The 22,908-nt window shown below is 39.8% G+C and overlaps 1 protein-coding gene across 1 annotated transcript in view; it reads right to left on the bottom strand.

Annotated features, from left to right (window-relative positions):
* PEX7 (peroxisomal biogenesis factor 7) overlaps positions 1-22,908 on the bottom strand; it is an 85,320-nt gene that overhangs the window by 55,026 nt on the left and 7,386 nt on the right. Inside the window, exons 4-6 of the mRNA XM_004609010.2 lie at positions 14,166-14,243; positions 13,567-13,675; positions 67-173 (exon numbers count right to left, since the gene is read on the bottom strand). Of these exons, the coding sequence (XP_004609067.1) occupies positions 67-173; positions 13,567-13,675; positions 14,166-14,243 (294 nt within the window). The remainder of the gene's footprint in view (positions 1-66; positions 174-13,566; positions 13,676-14,165; positions 14,244-22,908) is intronic.

Genomic DNA, 22,908 nt, shown 5'->3' with positions numbered 1-22,908 from the left:
ATAAAATCTAGGACATTTCAATATTTGGAAGAGCTCAGCAGCTCACGATGGCGCCAGACAAGGTACCTCATTATATTTGCACCAGTCGCAACTCAAAATTTCTGCTTGGTGTGCTGGAACCACAAGTTTGACTCCTGTGGTCTTTACGTCCCAGATTCTCAGAGTCTGATCACCTGGTGAAAGAGGAAATCTGGGTCACTTTCGATCACATCACTTAACGTTCCAGTAACTGTTGTACTCATGAAGATCTATCAAGGGAAAATACCCTCACTTCTCATTGTTAGGATGCCGTCTTCCACATAGCAAAGATACATAGTGGTTTGAACTAGGACAGTGCATAAAAACTACTAAAACCGATGAACTATGAAAAAGTGGTAAAACGTTTTAGATCTAGTCAAAGCAAGAAAACCTGAATCTTAATTGACACAAACATAGTAGTAACTAGATACACACTCCGGCAGGACATAAAAGACCCTAAAAATCCTTATTTCTAGACAATAAAGTTAGCATCCTGTATAAGCACTTTCTTACCAGCAGCAAAATGGTAGTGCTTAAAGGACTGTGGTACATGGCTTACATGCGGATGCCCCAATCTCTGGACCACATGCCTCCCTACACCCCAGTACCACTAGATGTGGTCCCAGTTTCCCATGGCACTAAACTGTCTAGCCAGCAAGTCATGTCACATATCACCAGGAATGCCTCCAAGATCTGAGCACTGCTGGGGAGGAGGAAAAAACCTCACACAAAAAGAAGCAAAAGGGTAACAATTTTAACTATTAAAAATGGACAAAGCCCACCATGCCAAAATAGATCATTTTTAAATCACAGATTTCATTTGGAACACAACCTAAAGTGTTAGGCAGGGAGATAATTTTCCCTCTTGGATAAACCAAGTTGAAAATATTTAAGAATTGAGATCACACGGCTACTTCTCTTGGAAGGGAGCATAACATGAGGCCCTCATAGGCATGCCACCATATTCCGCGCCAGGCTGTTTCACTTGGGGGACCCAGAGAGGGGCCGGGGATAGCCCTCCCTGCCCCAAGGGACCCAGCTCCAAAAACCTCTACAACCAAACCACCGCCACGCTTAAGGCCACTCCCCATGCACTTGGGCCAAGCCTCACACATGAGTGAAGTCCCTTGGAACCCAGGTAATGTGGAACTTTGTGACCTTGGACTCTGGGCTCAATGGGACCTGGGAGTGGAGATCCTCTGCTCATTTCCCCCAGTCTCCGGCAACCCAGGGGTCACACCCATAAGCCACCTTCTGCTGATACCAGTTAATCTTGTCATCAGCCACCATCCAGATCACACGGCTACTTCCCCTGGAAGGGAGCATAACATGAGGCCCTCACAGGACTCTACACCAGGCTGTTTCACCCAGGGCACCCCAGAGGGGGGCGGGTGAGAGCCCTCCCCACCCCAACGGACCCAGCTCCGGCAGCTGAAAACCTCCACAACCCAACCGCAGCCACACTCAAGGCTACTCCCCACACACTCGGCCTGAGCCTCACATATGAGTGAACATATTCCTGGACACATCATAAGACACTCCCTACTCATTCTCCATAATTACTATACCATATCTGATGGGGTTCAGAGAGCAGACAATAAATCATAGAGGGAAATATATATATGCATATATACATGTTTTCATATATATGTATATATATACCAAAGCTCACATCATCCAAATTTTAACAACATGTTAGTGCTATCCTATAGAATATCTTAATAGCTCCTACCGAAGTAGAACAATCTTCACACTGTTTCCTATATGAACACGTTTTTGTAAGCATGTTCAGCAGTTCTTCATAACAGACAATATAAAATATATTATTTTGGTTGTGTTTTGGGACAGGGATTGGGGCTTGGGATGGAAACATCCCAAATTTGGTGGTGGGAAGGTGTAATGGTGAATTGGGTTTGAACATTAAATGTAAACTAATGTAAACTAATTTATAAACTGTTATTGTAAACTAACTTATAAAATAAAAAAATTAAAACAAAATATTTAAGAATTATATTTTATAGTATATATTATATTTATTTATGAATTATACTTTTATTATTACAGAATTAGTTTGTATTATTTAGTATATAAAGTCACTCTTGATTAAAGGGGTCTTATATGTTTTGTCTTCAATTCTTATAATTATATGGAAACAAAAAATTATGGTATGAATAAAACTAAGATACATGCATATATGTTATATATAAATGTAATGTACATAGCAAAAGTATGAGAGGAAGTGAGATCAACTTGATAAAAAGAATGTTTTATGATGCCAGAGAGATGATAGTATAGGAGACATGTGTGTGACCCTTGAACAGATGTAATGGAAGGAAGAAAAATGCTAAATTAAAAGTTTTTCCTTTACTTAACTACATATATTTTCCTATACTCCCAATTATTATTCATATACTATATAGCCAAATCTTGCTAGTTTATACAGCTTTTCTCCCTGACTTTTTTGGAAGCTGCTAAAATAAGAATTAGAGACTGGAGAGATAGTTCAACATACTGAGGGAATGTTCTGCATGTACAAGGCCTAAATATCAATCCTATGGTCCCATGAACACTGAGCCAGAAATAACCCTGGAGCACTACTCCAAATAAAGAACAAAAACTAGACCAAAAAAATTAGAATTAAGTTGGTGTTGATAATAAAAAAAGAGGTTAAAGAAAGAAGAATTTGGGTAACTTCTCCAAACACCACAACTTTAGGGGCCCTACTTGTACCTGAATCTGCTGCCATTCAGCATAGGAATTCGTGCAGCTGAAGCCAATTTTCAGTCTTCCCAATCAGGTGCACTGATGGGACGTGAAGCCCACCCCTTCCACTCCACCCCACCCACCCAGGTAGGTTTCCTCAAGCCCCAGTCACTGCATCAAAACCAGAACCACACAGATCCAACTGCAGTCTTCTATGCACCCCACACATTCTAAGGGCTTGTGGGAAATCACAGGCTCATAACTCAATGCCATAATTCCCCCCAAAAAGCAATGTTAACTGAATGGGAGGAAGTAGCTCTATACCTGCTTGTCCCGCTGAAATACCACTACACGGTAATAGAAATAGTCAGAATGCCAGAAGCATCAGCAGATGTCCAGTAGTGTAAAGTAACAAATCAGATCACTGCCCAGATAACCAGGAATCTGAAACTCCACTACCAGCACCCACAAAACTCTAAGAACAATGGGGAAACAAAGGAACCCAGCTGCACTGGCAGACTGGGACAGAAATCCAGGTGGGTGCACAAGTTCATGTAAATTCTGGAGACTGGTTAAGGAGGATCTCAAATCAACACTCTATGCACTGGCGATGGAAATTAGAAATCACTGGAAGATAAATATAATCAACTCAAAAACCACTTGATTCAGAGTATGCAAGGATCCATACAAATGGAATTGAAGGAGCTAAGGAATATAGTAGCAAACCACAACAACAGAATTCTGAATGCAAAGAGTCATATCCGCAAACTTGAAGACAAAATACACCAGCATCAATAATAAAATGGAAAAGAAAAGAGAAATAAAGGAATAAAAATGACCTAAGATAATCAATGAATAACAGCAAGATAAGTTCTGAATCAAAGGAATACCAGAAAGAGAGGGAAAAGGAGAAAGACAAAGAATGACTGGGAGGAAGGGGTTGGGAATGTAATAACTCAGAACATCAGACACTCAAGAGGATTATGCAGATTCAAGAAGTCCAAAGAGTACCAAACAAAACAGATTCAACAGAACACCACCAAGAAACAATAAGCAAAATGGCAGAACCCAAAGCGAGAGACAGACTACTACTTAAGCAGCAAAAGAAGACAAACTTCAAAGGCAAGACAAATAACATAAGAATCATAACAGATCTCTGATATGAGGGCATACAAGCAAGAAAGAAAAATGACATATTCTAAGTACTGAATGAAAAGAAACTTACTCAAAGTCCGTTTCCTGAAGAGCTGTCATATTCAGATTTGAGGGAGGAATAAAAGCATCCTCAGAAAAACAAGAGCTGGTGACATTTGCTATAACTAAACCAACCCTGCAAGAATTACTTAAAGGCACCTTAAAAAAAAATGGACAACTTCAAAACAACTAAACCTCACACAGAAAAATGGCAACAGAGTCCTATATATCAATAATGTCTCTAATGTCAATGAGCTAAACTCTCCCACCAAAAGGCATAGAGTGGCTAGATGGATCAAGATGCAAAATCTATCTAGAAACTAAATACATACAAATTCACAGAATAAATATAGGATCAGAGTGAAACGACAGAAAACAGTCATACAAGCCAACAGTAGTAAAAACAAAAACAAAAACAAAAGGCTGCATGGCCATAGTTCTATCAGACCAAATAGTATTCAACCTACAGAAAGTTATTAAAATAGGGATGAGCACTACTGACTGGTGAGGGAACAAAGAGCAACTACTAGCTCTTATCACATATATGCATCAAATGAAGGGTCTGCAATGATAAAGCTTCCACTCACAGAAAGACATTGACTTTTACTTTTGTCTCTAGACAAATCAACAAGATTTGCATCCTGTATCAGTAAAGGAACAAAAATTCTAAAAGAATTAGAAAAACTGGGATTAATACACATATATAGAGCCCTCCATCCTTAAAAGTCAAAGACACTCTTCTCCAATGCACATGGAACATTCTTCAGGACAGACCACATATTAGGGTATAACTCAAACACATATAAATACCAAGCATCTTCTCAGACCACAGCACCATGAAAATAGAAAGTAACCATAAAAAGATGTATGAACGAAATGTCTCTAGACTGTGAACTAAGTCACAGCCCCACGATGGCCGAGGAGAAAAAAGGTCTTTCTTTCTCGGCTTTTTTTCCCTTTACGGAGAAAGACGGCATAGCACCCGCCACTTTATAAGGGCCATTAAGGAGGTACGAACTTGGAGGCTCGGGAAGAAAAACAAACAAACAAACAAATAAAAAAAAAAGAGGTATGAACTTGCAACAGCGGGATGCACGGATCTCAGGATGGGGGCGATACTGGCATGCTCTCCACCGAGATGCAACCCGGGTGGCTGCACATTTGTGCAGCCGCTCTGCTGCTGATCACCCACAATCTGGAGGCCAGCTAGACTACTTTTGGTACCAGCAGCTGCTTGCAGAAATGTCTCTAGACTTGAACTAAGCCATAGCCCCATGCTGCCCCAGGAAGGGAAATGATGCAATTTCTAACATAAATCTCCCTGGACTTAGTTACTAAAATACTAAAATACAGAAATCCCAAACCGCGCAGCCGCTACTGAGGCTGCCTGACTTCATATCTCTTCATTCTCAGCAATGGAAAACTAATTATCAAATGCTTCCTTTTCAGCAGGGCTTTTTTTGGGGGGAAACTCCAACAACAATAGTGAGTTTTGTGTTGAAATATGGAATGTAATAAAGGTAAAGAGAAAGTGAAGTGAAATTTATCAGCTATGCAGGTGGGGGTGGGGGGGTGGGAAGGTGGGAGGTATACTGGGGTTTTTGGTGATGGAATATGGGCACTGGTGAAGGGACGGGTGTTTAAGCATTGTATAACTGAGACATAAGCCTGAAAGCTTTGTAACTTTCCACATGGCGATTCAATAAAATAAATAAATTAAAAAAAAAAAGATGTATGAACACCTCTAAAAGAACATGATACTGCTGAATTTCCCCAGGCAGACGGCTGGCATTAAAGAACTCTGAGGCCTTCTCAGAATAGGGCGGCAGATTCCCCTTTCTGCCTGAAGGCACAGCAGTCCGCATTCACACCCTGACAGCCTCCAATATAGAAATGGCACAGCTTCCACAACTGAATGCCATAGAACTGCCAAGCCACCAAACCATTCCAAATCTGTAGTTCCTGGATCGCTCAACACATCAAGATTTCATAGTACCATCAGCCCAACAGGAGGATAGCAAATCTGAGTGGAAAGTTGCACAGAAGCCCACCAAGCTCAATCAGTGAGCCCAAACAATAACAAAGACACAGTAGATCTTCAGACGACTTTAGTAACATCATTGTGCGATATAACAATGATCACAAATTGACTTTACTGATCTAAGATTTAAATTCCATTTGTTTTCGTGTTGTAACAAACTATATGAAGTACATCCGTTTGTACTTGCACGGAGGCAGGCAGGGGTGATAGGTGGGGAACTGGAGACATTGGGCACACTGGTGGTGATGATGGTGTTGGGATACTGAATGCCTGAAAAACTGTATTATAAAAAACTTGGCAAATCAGGTTATTATAATAAAAAACATTTCAATAAAATACACGGGGGTTGGAGGTAGAGTAATAGGACGGTGGGAAGGGACTCACTTTACATGTGGCTAACCTAAGTTTGATCCCCAGCATCCCATATGGTCCCCTGAGCATCTCCAGGTCTGGCTCCAAAACAAAACAAAACAAAACAAAACAAAAATGTGGAAAAACTTCATACCTGCAAGCTGAACAAAGCAGTGCTACATAACAGAGGATCAAAGAGAAAATCAAAGAAAAAATAAAAAGATTCCTTGGTACTAATGAGAATGAATAAACTATTAGAATTTATGGGCCATAGTAATAGCTGTACAAAGGGGGAAACTCATAACAATACAAGTCTAACTTAGTAAAAATGAAAAAGTGTAAATCAATACCTAAATACACGTCTTAAACATCTGGAGAAGGAACAAAAATCGAGCCCCAAACTAGTAGAATGAAGAAAATAATAAAAACTAGAACAGAAATAAATGATATAAAAATCAAAAAAATAATACAGAGTCAATGAAACCAGGAGCTGTTTTCAAAAGAATTTAAGACAGACAGACCTTTAACTAGACTCATGAGGAAAAAATAGAGAAAGTTACAAATTACCAAATAACTCAGACTAGAAACAAAAGGGAAGAAATTATAATAGAACTTTCAAACAGTCGAGATATCATGAGAGATTACTATGAACAACTTTATGCTGTTAAACTTGAGAACTTAAGAGAAATGAATAGATTCTGAGAATCATATAATTTCCCAAAATTAATCGAGAAGGAAAATCAAAACCTAAATAGGTCAATCACACTCAAGGAAACTGACACAATAATTAAGAGTTTCCCCAAGAATAAAAGTTCTGAGGGGAAGAAGAAGTTTTTTCAAATTTTGATGAAACAAGAATCTTTCCTAACAGTTTCTACAAAGCAATATTACAATAATATCCAAAGAGATACAAAAAAATATCAAACCAATTTCTCTACCAGGAAAATAACATCAATCAACTCAAACTTATATTAGAATGCTATATTCAATTTTTTTAAAAAGTTTATGTTTTGAAAGTATTACATAGACACAGGCTAAAAGGTCCTTAACAATTCGTGATTATGGTCACCTCAAGTCAAACAGAATTGGAAATACAATAAAACTTTTGATTTGATTTGATTTAATCACTTTTCTTTTTAAAGAACTGGAGAGTTGGTCTATAGAATTGGGCTCACCTAGGAGGTGAGGGTCGGGGGATTGTGGGAGGAACACAGACACTATGGTGGCAGGTGTAATATTGTAACAAAGTATGCATAAAAAGTTAAAAACCAATCAAGACTGGTAGATAATAATTCCAAATTTCTCTAGGCCAAAATTTGGTCATCATCATGCTCAAGATATAAAAACAAAAAAGGAGTATCTCAGAAAGACCATATACAGCAGTTACCGGTAGGGATTGCGTAGAAAAAAAGAAAGCTTCATTATGGTATTATGGTATCGCCGTAAACTAGGGAGAGCTCTATGCCCTAGGGAGGGCATTATAGAGCTGTCCCTATATGCCCTAGGGAGGGCATTATAGAGCTGTCTCGGAAATTAAAATAGAACTGCCATGTAGTCCAGTAATTCTACTTTTAGGAATTATCAATGAACACAAGAAGACACATGCACATGTATGTTCACTGCAGAACTATTCACAATATACATTATCTGGGAAAACCCAAGTTTTCAATGACAGGTGAGCGAATACACAACAGAATATCATGCCTCTATGAATAATAAAATCCTGCACTACACTACAATAAGGATGGAACTGCAAAACCAAATAATGTATCATGTAAAACAAAGTAAGTCAGAAGGACAAAGACAAAACACTGACAATCTCATTCCTATGTGGTATACAAAGACACTAAGTAAGGGAACAGAGAATGTCAGATTCTGGCCACAGAACTGAGGACACCAAGATAAGGGGAATGGGCTAACGTGCCCAGTGGAGTGTAGCACAGGGATACTGGTATTTTGATGGTAGGTGTGGTGTATGAACACTGAAACCCTAAAAAAACATACAAACACTCTCTTGAAAACCAAATAAAATCAAGGAAAATGCGAGTTTAAAAAAAAAAAAGTCATTGCTCCTGGTCTTCTCTCTCGTGGTTCATTTAAAGGGTGCAAACAAGTGGGGACTGTTCTGCAGGAGGCTAAGTACTCCACTTAACAGCCGCTCCTGCTACACACATTTAGCACTGCATCCCCATCACTTTGTTTTCCAGGTAGGAGAGACCTTCTGGCCAAATAATACAATGACTCACTCCAGTCTTCTAGACACCGGGACATCTGTACTTACATTGTTGTTGTTTTTCTAATCACATTTTCCAGGCAATTGGCTGTTCATTGTCAGCAGACATTTACAGGGCCCTGGGTTTGGTGACTTAGACACCCCCCGCCCCCCGAATTACCACTTCTCTTATCAGTTTAGACCTGCCACTGACAGCAGAAACAGTGAATTTAAATGCAGGAAGTGTGGTGGCTACTGAGTCTAATTTCAAATTGCAGCAATAAGAAGAAACTGGGTAAGGTGAATGAGTGTGTATACTGGACCTGAATAATTGAAGTGAATTGAAATGACATGTGCCAGTCGAATGTAATATTATTTTTTTTGAGAGTAGAATACTTGTTTTTTTTCTTTCTTTTCAAATTGAATCACAGTGAGAAAGTTGCAAAGTCGTTCATGATTAGGTTTCAGTCATATAATGTTCCAATACCCTTTTCTTCAACAGTGTACATTTCCCACCATGAATGCCCCCAGTATCCCTTCCACCCTAAGTAGGATCATTTTTAAAATTTACTACTAGACCCTACACATTTAAGTGTGGCTATGATTACTGCTAATATATGACGTCTGTAATAGCAATAATTTACTTTTCATGGTTAAATACAAAGTTTACTTCTGATTAATCATGTAAAGGGCTCAAATGTTCTTCCATTCCCTCTAACTCATATAAGGTTGAAATGTAGATTCTGTGCTCATCTACTTCCACCTAATCAGGATTCACTTTTGCCACTCTGTGCATGCATGTGCCTGGCCCAAAGTGACCAACACATCACAAGCCGTAGGGATTATGATGAGTATTCATACAATTCCATCAGAATGCACAAAAAGGGAAGATACTTTCCTAGATCTCCAAGGGATTTCCTCAATTCCCTGCTGGAGAGATACCACAATGAACATGGGGCTTGGAGATGCTGCCTTTTTGATATCATGAAAGAAACTCAACAGACAACAGAATAGAGACAATGTCGTGAATATATTCCTTTGAGTTCCACATCCAGCCATGTATACAAATGCCAGATCTATTCTGGATGTTAACTATATATGTTTAAATATATTTTAGAAATAAATCACCTTCTTTTAAGAAGTTGGGCCAGAATTTCTGACTTTCAACCAAAGAGGTCCTAGCAGATGTACCACTACATAAACTCATTTCAATAAAACACATAAAGGCAATGCATTAAACAGGTAGTCTTATTTTCCTATATAACCAGATGGTTATTATTTTGACAAAAAACTTTTCATCAACTGTCTATATACAATGTACAGTTTTAAACACTAAGCTTTGTTTATACCACTTTCTACAAACCTCTTTTTTTTTTTGTATTTAGCCTACACACTTATCCTTCCTTCAGAATCCAATCTGAATTATGGATATCTTTCTATATAAAAGGCCAACGTAGAGAAGGAGATATAGGTGACTCAGCTCATATGAGTCATACATATGACTAACATATACAATTCTGCAAAACATAAAATAAATGCAGCTGTACTGGTTCATGACTTTGTCATATCAGGTTGTACATATGATCATAAACATAAAAAGAATGTTTAAAAACAATTTTGAACCCCAATAGTATAAATTTGTAAGATTATACATACAATAGTAAAGCGATGAAATTTTCTTCCTTTTTTTCCCTATTAGCTAAAAGGAGTTCCACAAATACTTTTTCAAATATGCAAAATTACATTTTTTATTTATCCCAACTTGTTAGGAAGTGTTCTAGTTAAAAGATGCATCTACAGTTTAGTAATGGAAGCATGATTCAGTTCATTCTGAAGGTGATTCTAGACCAAAGATGGTTGTAAGCCAAGTAAAGTTTTCAGAAAAAATTTTTCTCAGAGTCCCCCCACAAAAAATCTACATTCTTTAGGCAAACATAAAGTACATCCCTTGCAGTACGGGGGTCCTCCAGGGCTAAACCAGTGATGATGAAGACCATGTTCATGAACTGAACCTGGTTGGGCGTCAGGGATCATTTCTGGTGGTGCTTGGGAACTATATACAGTTGCAGAGATTAAATCTGAGATGGTCACATGTAAATCAAGAACACAAACCCTGTGTTATCTCTCTAGTTCCTAAGCTTAATTTTTTAAATTAATTTATTCTTTTATTGAATCACCATATGGAAAGTTACAAAGCTTTCAGGTTTAAGTCTCAGTTATACAATCCTAAACTTAATATTTTTGTTGTGGTCTGTTTGACAGAGTCTCTTGCCCACACACTTGGCTGTCTTCCCCAGGGCCCCTTGGAGGGGATGGGCTCCAGCTTCCCTCCCCACCCGGAGCAGAGCTCCCGGCAGCCGAAGACCACCAGAACCTAGCTACAGCCATGCTCAAGGTTCCTCTCCACACGTTCGGACAGGCCTCACGCATGAAAGTACAGGCAGAAGAACCCAGGTGTGTGTAATTCCATCAACGGTCAGCACCCAGAGACTTAAAAGCAAGCTCCCAGAAACTCGAGGTCACATTGTAGCCTACTTCTCCCTCTGGGAGAAACTGGCAAGCTTCTCAGAGTTTCCTGCCAACATGGGACAGCCTTGCAAGCTTCCCATGGTGTATTCATATGCTAAATCCAGTAACAAGCTGGATCTCATTCCCCTGACCCTGAAAGAGACATCATTGGAGGGCCCAGTCGGGAGAGACTTCTAAGATCTCAGGGAAAGGACAAATAGAGAGGTTACTGAGCCTGCTCGAGAAATCGACGATTAATGGGGATTTCGTGATTTCGTGATTCGTGATTTGGTCTGTTTGAGGACCACACCTGACAGTGCTCCAGATTTCCTCCTGGTTCTGCACTCAGGGATCATTCCTGGCAGGCTCAAGATACCATTTGGAGCCAGCGATCAAACCCGGCTTAGCCATATGTGAGGCAAGCACCCTATCCACTGTACTATCACGTCAGCCCTTCTGAACATAATTTTTCTACCCTTTCCTCAAGAAACAGTCTTTCTGGACTTATTTCAGATTTTCAAATGCACCAAGTTCTTTGGAGCACTCTAATTCTCTGTGTCTGGAATATTTTTTCTTTCTTTGCCAATCAAGGCTTTCCAACTATCACCAAGCCAACTCTTTATTGGCACCTAAGAAACAAAACTATAAATAGAGCAAAAAACTGAGTTTTCACTATCAAATAATTCAAATGCTTGTATTTTTGGTATCATATATTCCAGAATAAGCAAAACCCTTATAAAGGAACACAAAAATAGGGCTAGTGTGTTTATAAAGGAGAACCTAGCAAAGATTATACTTTGTATTAGTCACGTTTTTGTGTTACATGAGTTTCCTTACTATGTGTATAATAAGAACAGGGATTTTCTAGATTAAGTTTTCTTTCTTCACAACGAAAATTTTCCTTTATAACAAAAGTTTTCTTCCTGTATTCCGAAAGCTCTGAAAGCAAAGGACAAAGTGATGGTCCTTTTCAATCATCATAATTTTTTTCTTTTCTGTTTTTTTCCTTTGTTTTTGTTTTTGGTCCATACTAGGGGGTGCTCAGGGCTTACTCCTGGCTATGCGCTCAGGGATCGCTCCTGGTATGACTTTGGGGGGGGTACCATATGGAGTACCAGGGAATAAACCTGGGTTGACCATGTGCAAAGCAAGCCCTACTCACTATACTATCACCCGATCCCTCATCACAAATATTTAAGATTAGCAAATATTATACATTCTCATAAATCTTACTCAGACTTAGTAACCATCGTTTAATAAATAAAACAAAGGCAAATTCATTTAAACAAATAAGCTCAGTAGATAATTAAAAGTGTTAGTCTGGTTTCCACTTTGAAATATTTATAACTAGCTGTGAGCTGCCTAAGACAAGCGTATTTGCTAATTAACAGTTGTTTTATCTCATTCATATTATAAAAAGTCATGGTGTGGAAGAAACTACAGTATCACTGAGAGCTGACTACCCATATTCTGAACCACGGGAATCATTACTCGACATGACTCCCAATGCAGTGTTTCTTTGCAGTGAACAATTCTACCTTCTCATCACAGAGCAGGAAGAGGAAGGGGAAGAGACGATAAAAGGGCCAGGAATATGGCTCAAGGGCTGGTGCGTATACATGAGGCAGGCCAGGGTTCGATTTCCTGAACTTTGCAGGAGCAGCTCCTGGCCACTGACACAGAGCACCTCCCAGCACTTCCAAAACAAAAAATAAAAATAAAAAAAAATAAAAAGATGGTCTTCCTCTGGGAAAAAAAAATTAAGTCAGATATATCAATGTAGAATCAGCAATATAAATCACTAGTAATCTGAGAAAAAAAAAATCACACGGATGGGAAAAAAACTTGCTACATCTCAGCAGTATTGAATTCAAAGAATATACTCCAAAGGGTACATAGACATAGCAAGAAAAGGTGGCTGACTATATGCAAAAACAAACAAATTTTTGTTCGTTTATTTTGCTTTTTGGGTCACATCTGGCAAAGCTCATGGGTTACTCCTGGCTATGCACTCAGGAATTACTGCCAGAGGTGCATGGGGGCCACATGGGATGCCGGGTTTGAACCTGGGTTGGCAGTGTACAAGGCAAACGCCCCACCCTCTGTACTACCCCTCCAGCCCCACACGCTAGACATTTATCTGTATTAATTTATCTTCACAGCAACAGTCTTATTCCCACTTAGGAGGAAGTTCCTTGCATCGCCACAGACCTCACAAGCAGGCAGCTGAAGAGGGTTTATAGATACGAGTCTGGTACCAAATAAGCCCTCGTTTTTTCTGTCCCCCAATTCTTACCTCACAGAAAATAAACTCAGTTATTCAAATGGGTAGAATCACGAAAAAAGTAATCAATGTCTGCCTTATTCTTGTCTGGCGGGTGTAAAAAAATGAAGTAATCTCAGGAGCATCAAGATCAGTACAACAGGCCCGGTCTCCCAAATCGGATTCTAAGCTATGTGGCACCACCTACTGGGGAAAGCTGGGTTCGCAAACAACCTCTAAGGAAGGCAAATTTTGCATTAAGAAAGAATTACTTACCTGAAGCTGAAGCAAAGCACCCCGGGATATGCGGGGACCAGATAGTACTGTAAACGACGCTTTCATGACCTCGAAAGGTGCACAGAGACTTCCCGACAGTTGGATCCCACTACAAATAAATGAAATGATCAATTATTTAGCTGTAAACTCAAACTGGCACATTTTTAGATATCCAGTAACTATATACACATAAATGCACATATATAATTACATACACACACAGTAAGTATATCTCTCAAGAATTGTTTTTCAGCTCTCTAAGATTTTTTTGGTTGGGTGGATTTTGGGGCAGTGGCAGGAATTGAACCCAGGTCTCCGACATGTAAAACATTCTCTGAGAATTTTGAAAGCAAGATAGCATATCAGTGACCAAAAGAAAAAAAAAAAAACCAGCCCCAAATGCTTAGCTAATCATTAATTTACAGCCCAAAGATTAGAAAATTTTTAATTCTATCAAATGTTTCAGTATCTTTTTTCTGGAAAGAATATTAGCCATCAACTGAGACACTACTGAAGTATGTTCCAGAAAAGATATTAGTGGAAGCCTTGAACAAATGACTCTGCTTCCCATGCTTCCCAGTACAGTAATGCTGACATACCAGTTTCACAGTCTGATCCCAAGAGCCAGACACCACAAGCTGTTCACCTCTGGTTTGACTCCAGTCAACACTATATACCTAAAAATTATAAAGTGTCATTTAGAAAGTAAAACAGCATCAAGTTCAATATTACATCTTATCTTTTTATAGCCAGTTAAGACCAACAAATTCATATCATTGAAATATCAAAGTCCTACATGTTTCATTCAACATGATCTGAGAAATATAAAGGTCATTTTGTCCATTTCTCCACACTTATTTATTGTTTACAGGTGAGACTCCATTTTGCTTTAAGAGAACTCTAAGAGTATTTCCGAGCCTTATTCACTCAAACAAATCATATATATTTTTAAACCTACCAACAAATCACTGTTTGCAGCACTCTGAAGAAATGTCAAAGCAGATTAGAAAGTTAGTCATCTAAAAAAGCTTGCCAGGTCAATGTTTATCAGAAAGCATTAAAATGCAATTACTATCCCTATCTGGCCTTTCTTAGAAGGAGCTTACAGGAATCAGGTGATCCTTTTAGATCTCTTGGTAAATACTTTTAGTTATCCAATACTGCTCTTCTGTTTCACTGCTCTCAGTGAACCATTTCAAACCAACCACTTGAAAATGTATGGAAATAGTTTTCATTCTGTAATTTTATACAAGAGATTATATACAGATTACTGTTGTAAACCAAGTTCAACAAAATAATTGCATAATTATACTTTTATGAAAGTTCTAACATGGGTCTTAGTATTTATTATTTAATGGGCCCTGCCAGACAGCTGTTTGGATCTTAAAACTCTACATTATTTATGTACAATGCATGCGTATCTAAGATTTGCTGTGGCATAAGTATGGCTTATGTGTTCTCTTCTACCTAGTGCCAGGTCTAGCCAACTTGGAGTCTAATTTATTTTTAAGTAAATCAATAATACTGATGTTGTCATTATTAAAACTTTGATATTTTGAAAATTATAGGATTTTTTTGCATCCTGATTTTTAAAAATACTGCATTTAAGAGATTATTTTGACTATTGTTTTCTGGGGTCTTTCATTTGTGTACCCAATATATGTGCCTCACTCAGGCTATATGGGCTATTTGGTCTCTCAAAACTACTAAACTCAGGCTTCTAGAGCAAAAATAGTTCTATTTAGCAAGCATGCTGAATTTGTTTTCTGGTAAAACTTTATTTACATGTGGGACAAGGGGTTGGACATGGTCTCTGGCCCATAAATAGTTTGCTAACCCCTGCACTGGGCAGATGTGAACAGGCAAAAATAAACAGAAGAGCAAAGCCTTATTGAGCACCTACTTTATACAGATGTTGGCATAAGTCCTTTCTGCCTTTTATCTCGTTTTATCCTCACTTCTACAAAGTGTATACAGTACCAGGCCATACAAGTACCTACCAAGCCCCAAGAGGTTAGGTAAATTGTCCAAGTTCCCAAAGTCTGTTCTGTAGGAATAGAACTGAAATCTGGACCTGGGCAGCCTATGTGGAGTTCACTCTTGGTCACTCGCTAGGCTGTGCCTATAGTGAACTTGTTCGAGCAGTGCTAACTTGGACTCTCAGTGATCCTGGGCTGTGCTTGGACTCACCCTCACTGCAGTTACATATGGGTTCAGACAATTTCATTTTGTTTCCATGAATTATCTACTTCTAAGAATTAATGCCCCCGTCCACCAGGTGAACTGCTCAGCTGTCGAGACTTTCCCACATCATTTCCTCCTTTCTGAAGTAACCCTGACCCTGCCAATCTTCCTCGGGAGTCTGGCACTTCCCTTCAAACACTTCAACATGTTCTGCATCTACTTTATAACTTAACACTAACCATCTTTTTCTAAAGTTAGCGATAAATAACTGCCTTATCTGCTACATCTTAGAACCAAATGCAGACCCATCACTAGCAAAACTACCTTGTAACATCTATGTTTATTGCAACATAATTGGCAACCAATAAATATATGGTCCATCTAACCAATCAAATTTATCTTAGAACTTGCTTCTCAAATTCCTATTTTCACTTTAGAGACTAACTGAACAAATATAACAAATAGAACATCATCAGCTAAGACTTCATTGCTTTTACATATTTCTAGACTGATGAGGATTTGAAACTTTTAGATTTCTCACTTGTTAAAACTGCAAGAGCCTCCACAGTTTTAAGCCTTCTAGGCTTAGAAAGAACCCAGGCCTGAGAATAAAAGAAAGAGGAAATAAAATCATATTGATGGCATTGTTGCTGCCAGTTGCTTTATCTGTCATACAACAAAGTGGCAAGCCCGGGGCTTTCTGATGAAAGGAAAGAAAGAATGCACGAGGGAGGTTAAAAACTTAATGAAGGAAGGAAAGACGAGTCATTCGATAAATCCTTCATTTTACTGTGCTCAAAATAGCAGGAGATGAGAAGGTAATTAAGAGTGAAAAACGAAACATTGTATTTTTTAAAAACAGGGGAAAAACTAACCAAACTTAAGTACTAAAGGAGTGTAGGGATGGAAAACTCATCCTGGAGAGAAGGATTCAGGTAGAGCCTTCAGGGCAAGCTTAAATGTCAGTAACAGAAAGCAGAAGCTAAAATAGCCAGTAGCATCTCTAAAGTCATAAACAGGCACAGAAAATACCCTAGGCATCAAGTCTGGGTTAACACTGCAAGAGAACACCAAGGTTTGGAGCCTGGAGGGTGTCAGTGACAGTATTATTTAAACAAAAGTGTTACAGACTAAGAGAAAGACAAGTTTTAATTTTAGAAATAATGACTTTGAGATGACAGCAAGACAGTGAAATGTCAAATCGTGAAGTCGGTGGGTCCCCACGGGTGCCTTATGTGAGGCGGAGAGGAGAGAGACGGTCACTTCTCCCAATCCACCTGTCACCCCAGGACCTGCTGGGAAGGCTAGGACTGATAAAATCTTCGATGAGTCCTGCCAGCCCCATGAGGTCGCCATCAAGCCACACCTGACGTCTCCTGGTCTTCCGCACAGTAGTTAATCCCTACCACCCCATTTCTCGGGAGCCGTGGACTCAGACTAGAGCAAGGAACTGCTGTTTGCCAGGGGGAGGGGGGGAAAAAACAGTCCTAGGCCTTACCCAGGGTTCCCAGGTACACTGCCCTATCTCACAGAAAAGAATTTCAGGAGTAGATGAGCAGTGAAGTGAAAAACAGATTTTATTTGGAGGCTTTTGAAGGAAAGGAGAGACAGAAAAAGGAGAGAGTCATGTAATGTGCTGGAGAAAGAGTACGAGCTTCCCCCAAAAGACAGAGAGAGCCCAGTACATAGCTCAAGAGGGGAGATGCAGGCGACATGTGCTCAGGCACCACATGTGCTTGGAAACATGGGCACAAGCAGCACCCGGGCTCCAGCAACATATGCGCGCCCTTCCTTTGTTCAAGGTAGCTTTCACAGGGTTTGATCCAAGCTTCTCCATGTGGGGCTTCCATCTAGTAAGAGTCTGTTGCTCGCGTGGCTGCCAAGGGGGTAAAGTTGGGAGTAGTGGATGGTCTTCTCTGAAATTCCTTGCCCTGCGTACATCAGTAGGAATGGTTTGGATATTAACCTTCAGCTCTGAAAACAGTTTACAGCAGATGAGATATTGGGGAGACAGCTGAAAGGGATGAAAGAATCTATAATCCAAACTCAAGACAATTCATTTTTTGGGGCTGGAGCAATAGCACAGCAGGCAGGGCGTTTGCCTTGCATGCGGCTGACCCGGGTTCGATTCCCAGCATCCCATAGGGTCCCCTGAGCACCGCCAGGAGCAATTTCTGAGTGCAGAGCCAGGAGCAACCCCTGTGCATCGCTGGGTGTGACCCAAAAGGAAAAAAAAAAAGACAATTCATTTTTCAACAAATATCTATTTTGCAGCTACTATGTACAAGGCACTGGGCTTTGACAGGGATAGGAGTGGGATTTACAATATTAGACAAAACAGATAAAAGTCCCAGATAACAAGGATTCTATACTTTTAGTAGGGAAAAGACATTACAAGTATATGATTTCGGGTTGTAATTAAAGAAAAAAATAAAGCTAAGTAGAGTAGAAAACAATGACAAGGACAGAGGTCACTTCTTAGTAGGAGAGGTGGGGGGACCTCAGTGAGCAGATACGTAAGAGCAGTAAGAGGGAACCAAGAGCTGAAAGATTTCTGGCAGAAGTACAGGGAAGCAGGATGCAAGCAAATGCAAGCAATCGTGGCTGAGAAGCAGCAAAGCCAAGTTAGAAGGGACATGGTCCCAAGGCAATGTGGTTATCTGTTAATATGTGAACTCTCATGTAACGAAAATGTAATCTTGAGATTTCAACCAACCCCAGCTACCAACTGTTCTGCCCAGGTGCCACTGCTCAACTCCCATCCATTAGCCAAAGAATTTACAAAATAACCTTCCTAAAACAAAACCCATGCCACTCCCCTAGACAAAGCACTCACGATGGTTTCACACCAAGAGCCTCTGCAACTTAGCACCAACTTCATTCAACATCAAGTTTCCTCCACTCCACAGTGCTTCTACTTAGGACCAAAGCAAAAATCATGAAAACTAGAGGCTTTAGGTAAGTTTAAAAAAAAAACATATGAAGTTTTTTTTTTAAAAAAAAAAAGCACATGAAGTAAAAAGTCAAGAAAACAAATTAGAAAATTCATGATAGCTGCTGCTTTGAGAAGAGGGGGAAGGAGAAAAAAAGGAGGAAGAGAGGATAGGATGAGAAAGGGGTAACCAATGCATCCAATAGTATAGGTAATGTTTTATTTTTTTAAGCTAGGTAGTGAATATATAGACATTCATTATATTACCCTTAATTTATATCATATATCTATACACACAAAATATTTCAGTCAAATTTTCAAAGACTATCTTGTCACTTATGTGTGGTACAACAGCCCAAATGCTACCATTCCAGGCTACTGGCTCCTGAGCTTACCTTCTGCCACACAATTTCCTTCCCCTCTAGTCCTAGTCCACTGACCTTACCACCTAAACAATTAATACCAACTCTCCCTTCAGACTCACGGTCATCACCCCTTCCTTCTCCCGGACAAGATCCTGGCCTCTCATTGATCCTTAGCAGATTACAAATCTGGTGGTAACCAGCAGCATGTATCTCTTTCCAAGACAAAGCCAAGAGTCCAAAAGAGTAAGAACCAGGCCTTACCTGTTCATTTTCTCAGCTATGCCCATATCCGTCCCTGGCAGAGTTTTAGAATGAGTAAAGGCAGAGAGAGACGTGTCTGCACCTAAGGCAGACCTCACATTAGTGTGCTTGCTCATGTTTCTCCCTATTCCCACTCCCCCTCCACTCCCATTCATTGCCAGAAATGTAGAAGGGCCACATTAAGCACAGAAAGAAAAGAGAGCGATGCAGTTATGATTTAAATGCAGAGCTTGCTAAAGGCCTATTTCACAAAATTACTTTTGGTGGTGGTGAAGAGCATTAATTGGAAATTGCAATAAGAGAAAAAAAAAAACACTCAACCCTATTTTGTGCTGCTTTATGAAATCTGAACCTTATCAAAACCACGTTCTGAGAGGACAAATTTCATTATTGGAACCAATTCCCAAAGAGCTTATTTTTAATGTACTGTACAGTATTGCCCTTTTAAAGATGGTTTTTTTTAATTAAAAATCACCCCCCCAAAACTGTCCAGAATGTTCATACTTATCCATATCAATACAAAGAAGAGAGACATTGACTTTAAATTACTGAGCGAATAGAAAGAAACGGATCTCTGTTAATGTGAAACTTAAAAGCTTTGTTTTCATTGTAGAAATTCTAAACTGTACATAAAAGAGAGACAATCACAGAAGCCCCAGATAGCCATCACGTACCCTCCCATAACAGCTGGCATTCTGATGTTGTGTTTCACTGGTCCCATCACATATTCATTGACTGATAGCTGAAGTATTCTAACAGCAGACCTTTCCACTTATTTTCCTTTTTTGACAAAAACCTGGGGTCATATTCACACCCAATAAGACTAGCAACAGTTCTTCAATATCATCAAATGCTCAGCCCAAATTCTATTACTTGTCTCAAAATAAAACAAAGACAAACCAAAAGAAGAAACCATTTTTTTACAACTGAATCAAGCTCCAAACAAAAATCACATTCAGTACTTAGCTGTTATGCCTTTCAAGTTTTTCCCAAGCTAAAAAAATCTTCCCTTCTCTTCCTTCTCATGCCCACTGCCCTTTTCCCATGATATTTATTTGAAAATACAGATTGAGTTCTGCAGAGTGTTCTATACTCTAGATCTCATTTTTTCCTCAGAGTGGAGTTTTAAATTTTTCTTCTACCATTCCTGTTTCCCTTAAATTGGAAGTTAGATGGGTAAGCATCATCAGAATATGTTCAATCTTTTTAAAAATTATTATCATACTAGCATTCTATCATATCAGGAGGTGCATAATTTCCTGTAGATCCACTTATTTGTTTTTATTTGAGGGCCATCAGTGCCCAGTGTTAGTCCAGAACTCAGTGATTGCTTCCAGCAGTGCTCAGGGGATCATGTGGAGCCTGAGATCAAACCCAGGTCTCCTGCATGAAAAAATATATGCTCAGTCCTTCAGGTAGCCTTTCCAACCTGAGATCCATTATTAATGATCCTAAGGTTGACCAGATGATAGACAATCTTAAAGGAATGATTTTAGCATCCACAGATAACCCTTGCCTCGTACCATTATGTCATTAGGGGCTACCGAATGGTGATTTTGAATTTGTTTATGTCTTGTGTATTAATTAACTACGATTCTAAGTAATTATCTGAATCACTCTTTGTTACCCCACAAGCAGTTACTTTTAACTGCTTAAAAAAAAAAGAAAAAAATTCCTTGGGGTCACTTACCTTTTTCCAGAATAGGTTAGTTATCCCAGTGATTTTAGTGGGTAACTAATTTTTTTATCATTAATACTCCAAATAATATTGGTCCATGGAGGAGGCTGAAAGGGCTGGAGCATGAGCCTTGCATGCATATGCCCTGGGTCCAGCCTGGTTCCCCAAGCACTTCCAGGAACACATCGGGAACAGCAACTGTGCAACAGGAGGCATGTCCCCTCCGCCCATACTATTCCATGTAATGGAACTTCATGTAGTGAGTAAAAAATGTATAGACACATGTGATTGTATTGGGAGAGCAGGATATTTTCATTTATTGCTCAAACTTTTTAATGTTTACAGGTCCCACCATAGGCCAAGGTCAGCCTTTGCAGGGGTGTCTCTTTTAAACTTTTGACAGGATCCCAGCTGCCTTTTGTAGCTGTTTAGCTTTCTGACACAAAGATAGGTTCATTTTCTGTAGTTCCTGCCCAGTCCTGGAATCAACTATTTTTCCAAGGTCCCTGTTCCTTAAAAAGGGAAGCAGGGTTCTGGAGCAATAGAACAGCAGGTAGGGCATTTGCCTTGCATGTGGCTGACCTGGGTTCAATCCCCAGCACCCTATATGATCCCCTGGACACTGCCAGGAGTAATTCCTGAGTGCAGTGCTGGGAGTAACCACTGAACAACGCCAGGTGTGCCTGACAATTCTTGTTTGATCTTAAAACCTTTTACACGTCTGACTAGAATGAAACTTACTTTGAATAAATGGAGCATTTCCCTTTAAAAGAAAACTGCGATGAGGCTGGAGCGATAGCACAGCGGGTAGGGCGTTTGCCTTGCACGCGGCCGACCCTGGTTCTAATCCCAGCATCCCATATGGTCCCCTGAGCACCGCCAGGGGTAATTCCTGAGTGAAGAGCCAGGAGTAACCCCTGTGCATCGCCGGGTGTGACCCAAAAACCAAAATAAATAAATAAATAAATGAAAATAAATAAATAAAAGAAAACTGCGAAACAGTTGATATTATTGCACCAAAATCTGAAAACTGATGACCAGAAATTCTCTGACCAATCTCACGGAGAACAGCTTTGTGAGATTCCTGTAATTCTCTCTTCATTACTCTCCTTGGCATTGTCTTTTACTAAAAATTGTGAGAAAGATGAGCATTAATGTTGGGATACAGATATCTGTCTCCCCAACAGTCACTCAACTGTACTTTCTTCCTTGCTTACAGAACCCAGTGTTCTCCTCGGGAAAAGCCCTGTCCATTCCTTGTCCCAGTGCTAAACCTTGTTCAGGCCTGCAGGCAAGTCGTTTGCTTCCCTCACAGGTGACAGGTCTAGAGCCAGGTCTGGGATCTCTTCTAGTCATTCAGACACAAAGGCTGTGGGGTGGCATGGCAGGAGGTCTCTGAGGAAGCTTTTTCCATTTAAGAACGTCCAAGTCAGGGACATCACTTTTTATCTTGCCCTGTGACCTTGAAGGTACTAAGATCGATTCTCCACCTCGGATCTCTGTCCTATTAACAGCCCCAGTGCCACACCACACCTCCTCATCCCCTGCCTACTTCCCCACCCTTCCAGGTGAGCCTCCCCTTCTCTCCACGCAAGGTCCCAGCAGCTTCCAGGTCCAACAGTTAAAATCTTAAAATCACAAAGATTTACTAGCGAATGTACAGTAATCCAGCACTATGGCTAGGATAAACATACATCCAGGTTAGGCTGTCACAGCAGAAGTACAGGCTCAAGATCATGGTAGCAATATCTTATAAAAAAGTTCACCAACCATCGTGTTTCTGGGTTTAAAGCGACGTCGAAAAACAGGAGGATAAAAGATGTGGAGAAATGTAACCTGGGAAGAGACTCAGGAATAACAAAAGCTCAGTCTAAAAGAAGGAAGAGGTAGGGAGCTGAAAGCCATTTTTAAGAGTCCTCCCT

The sequence above is a fragment of the Sorex araneus genome, chromosome 4 (assembly GCF_027595985.1).
Source record: "Sorex araneus isolate mSorAra2 chromosome 4, mSorAra2.pri, whole genome shotgun sequence".
Classification (NCBI taxonomy): domain Eukaryota; kingdom Metazoa; phylum Chordata; class Mammalia; order Eulipotyphla; family Soricidae; genus Sorex; species Sorex araneus.
This window is presented reverse-complemented; position numbering and strand designations above follow the sequence as displayed.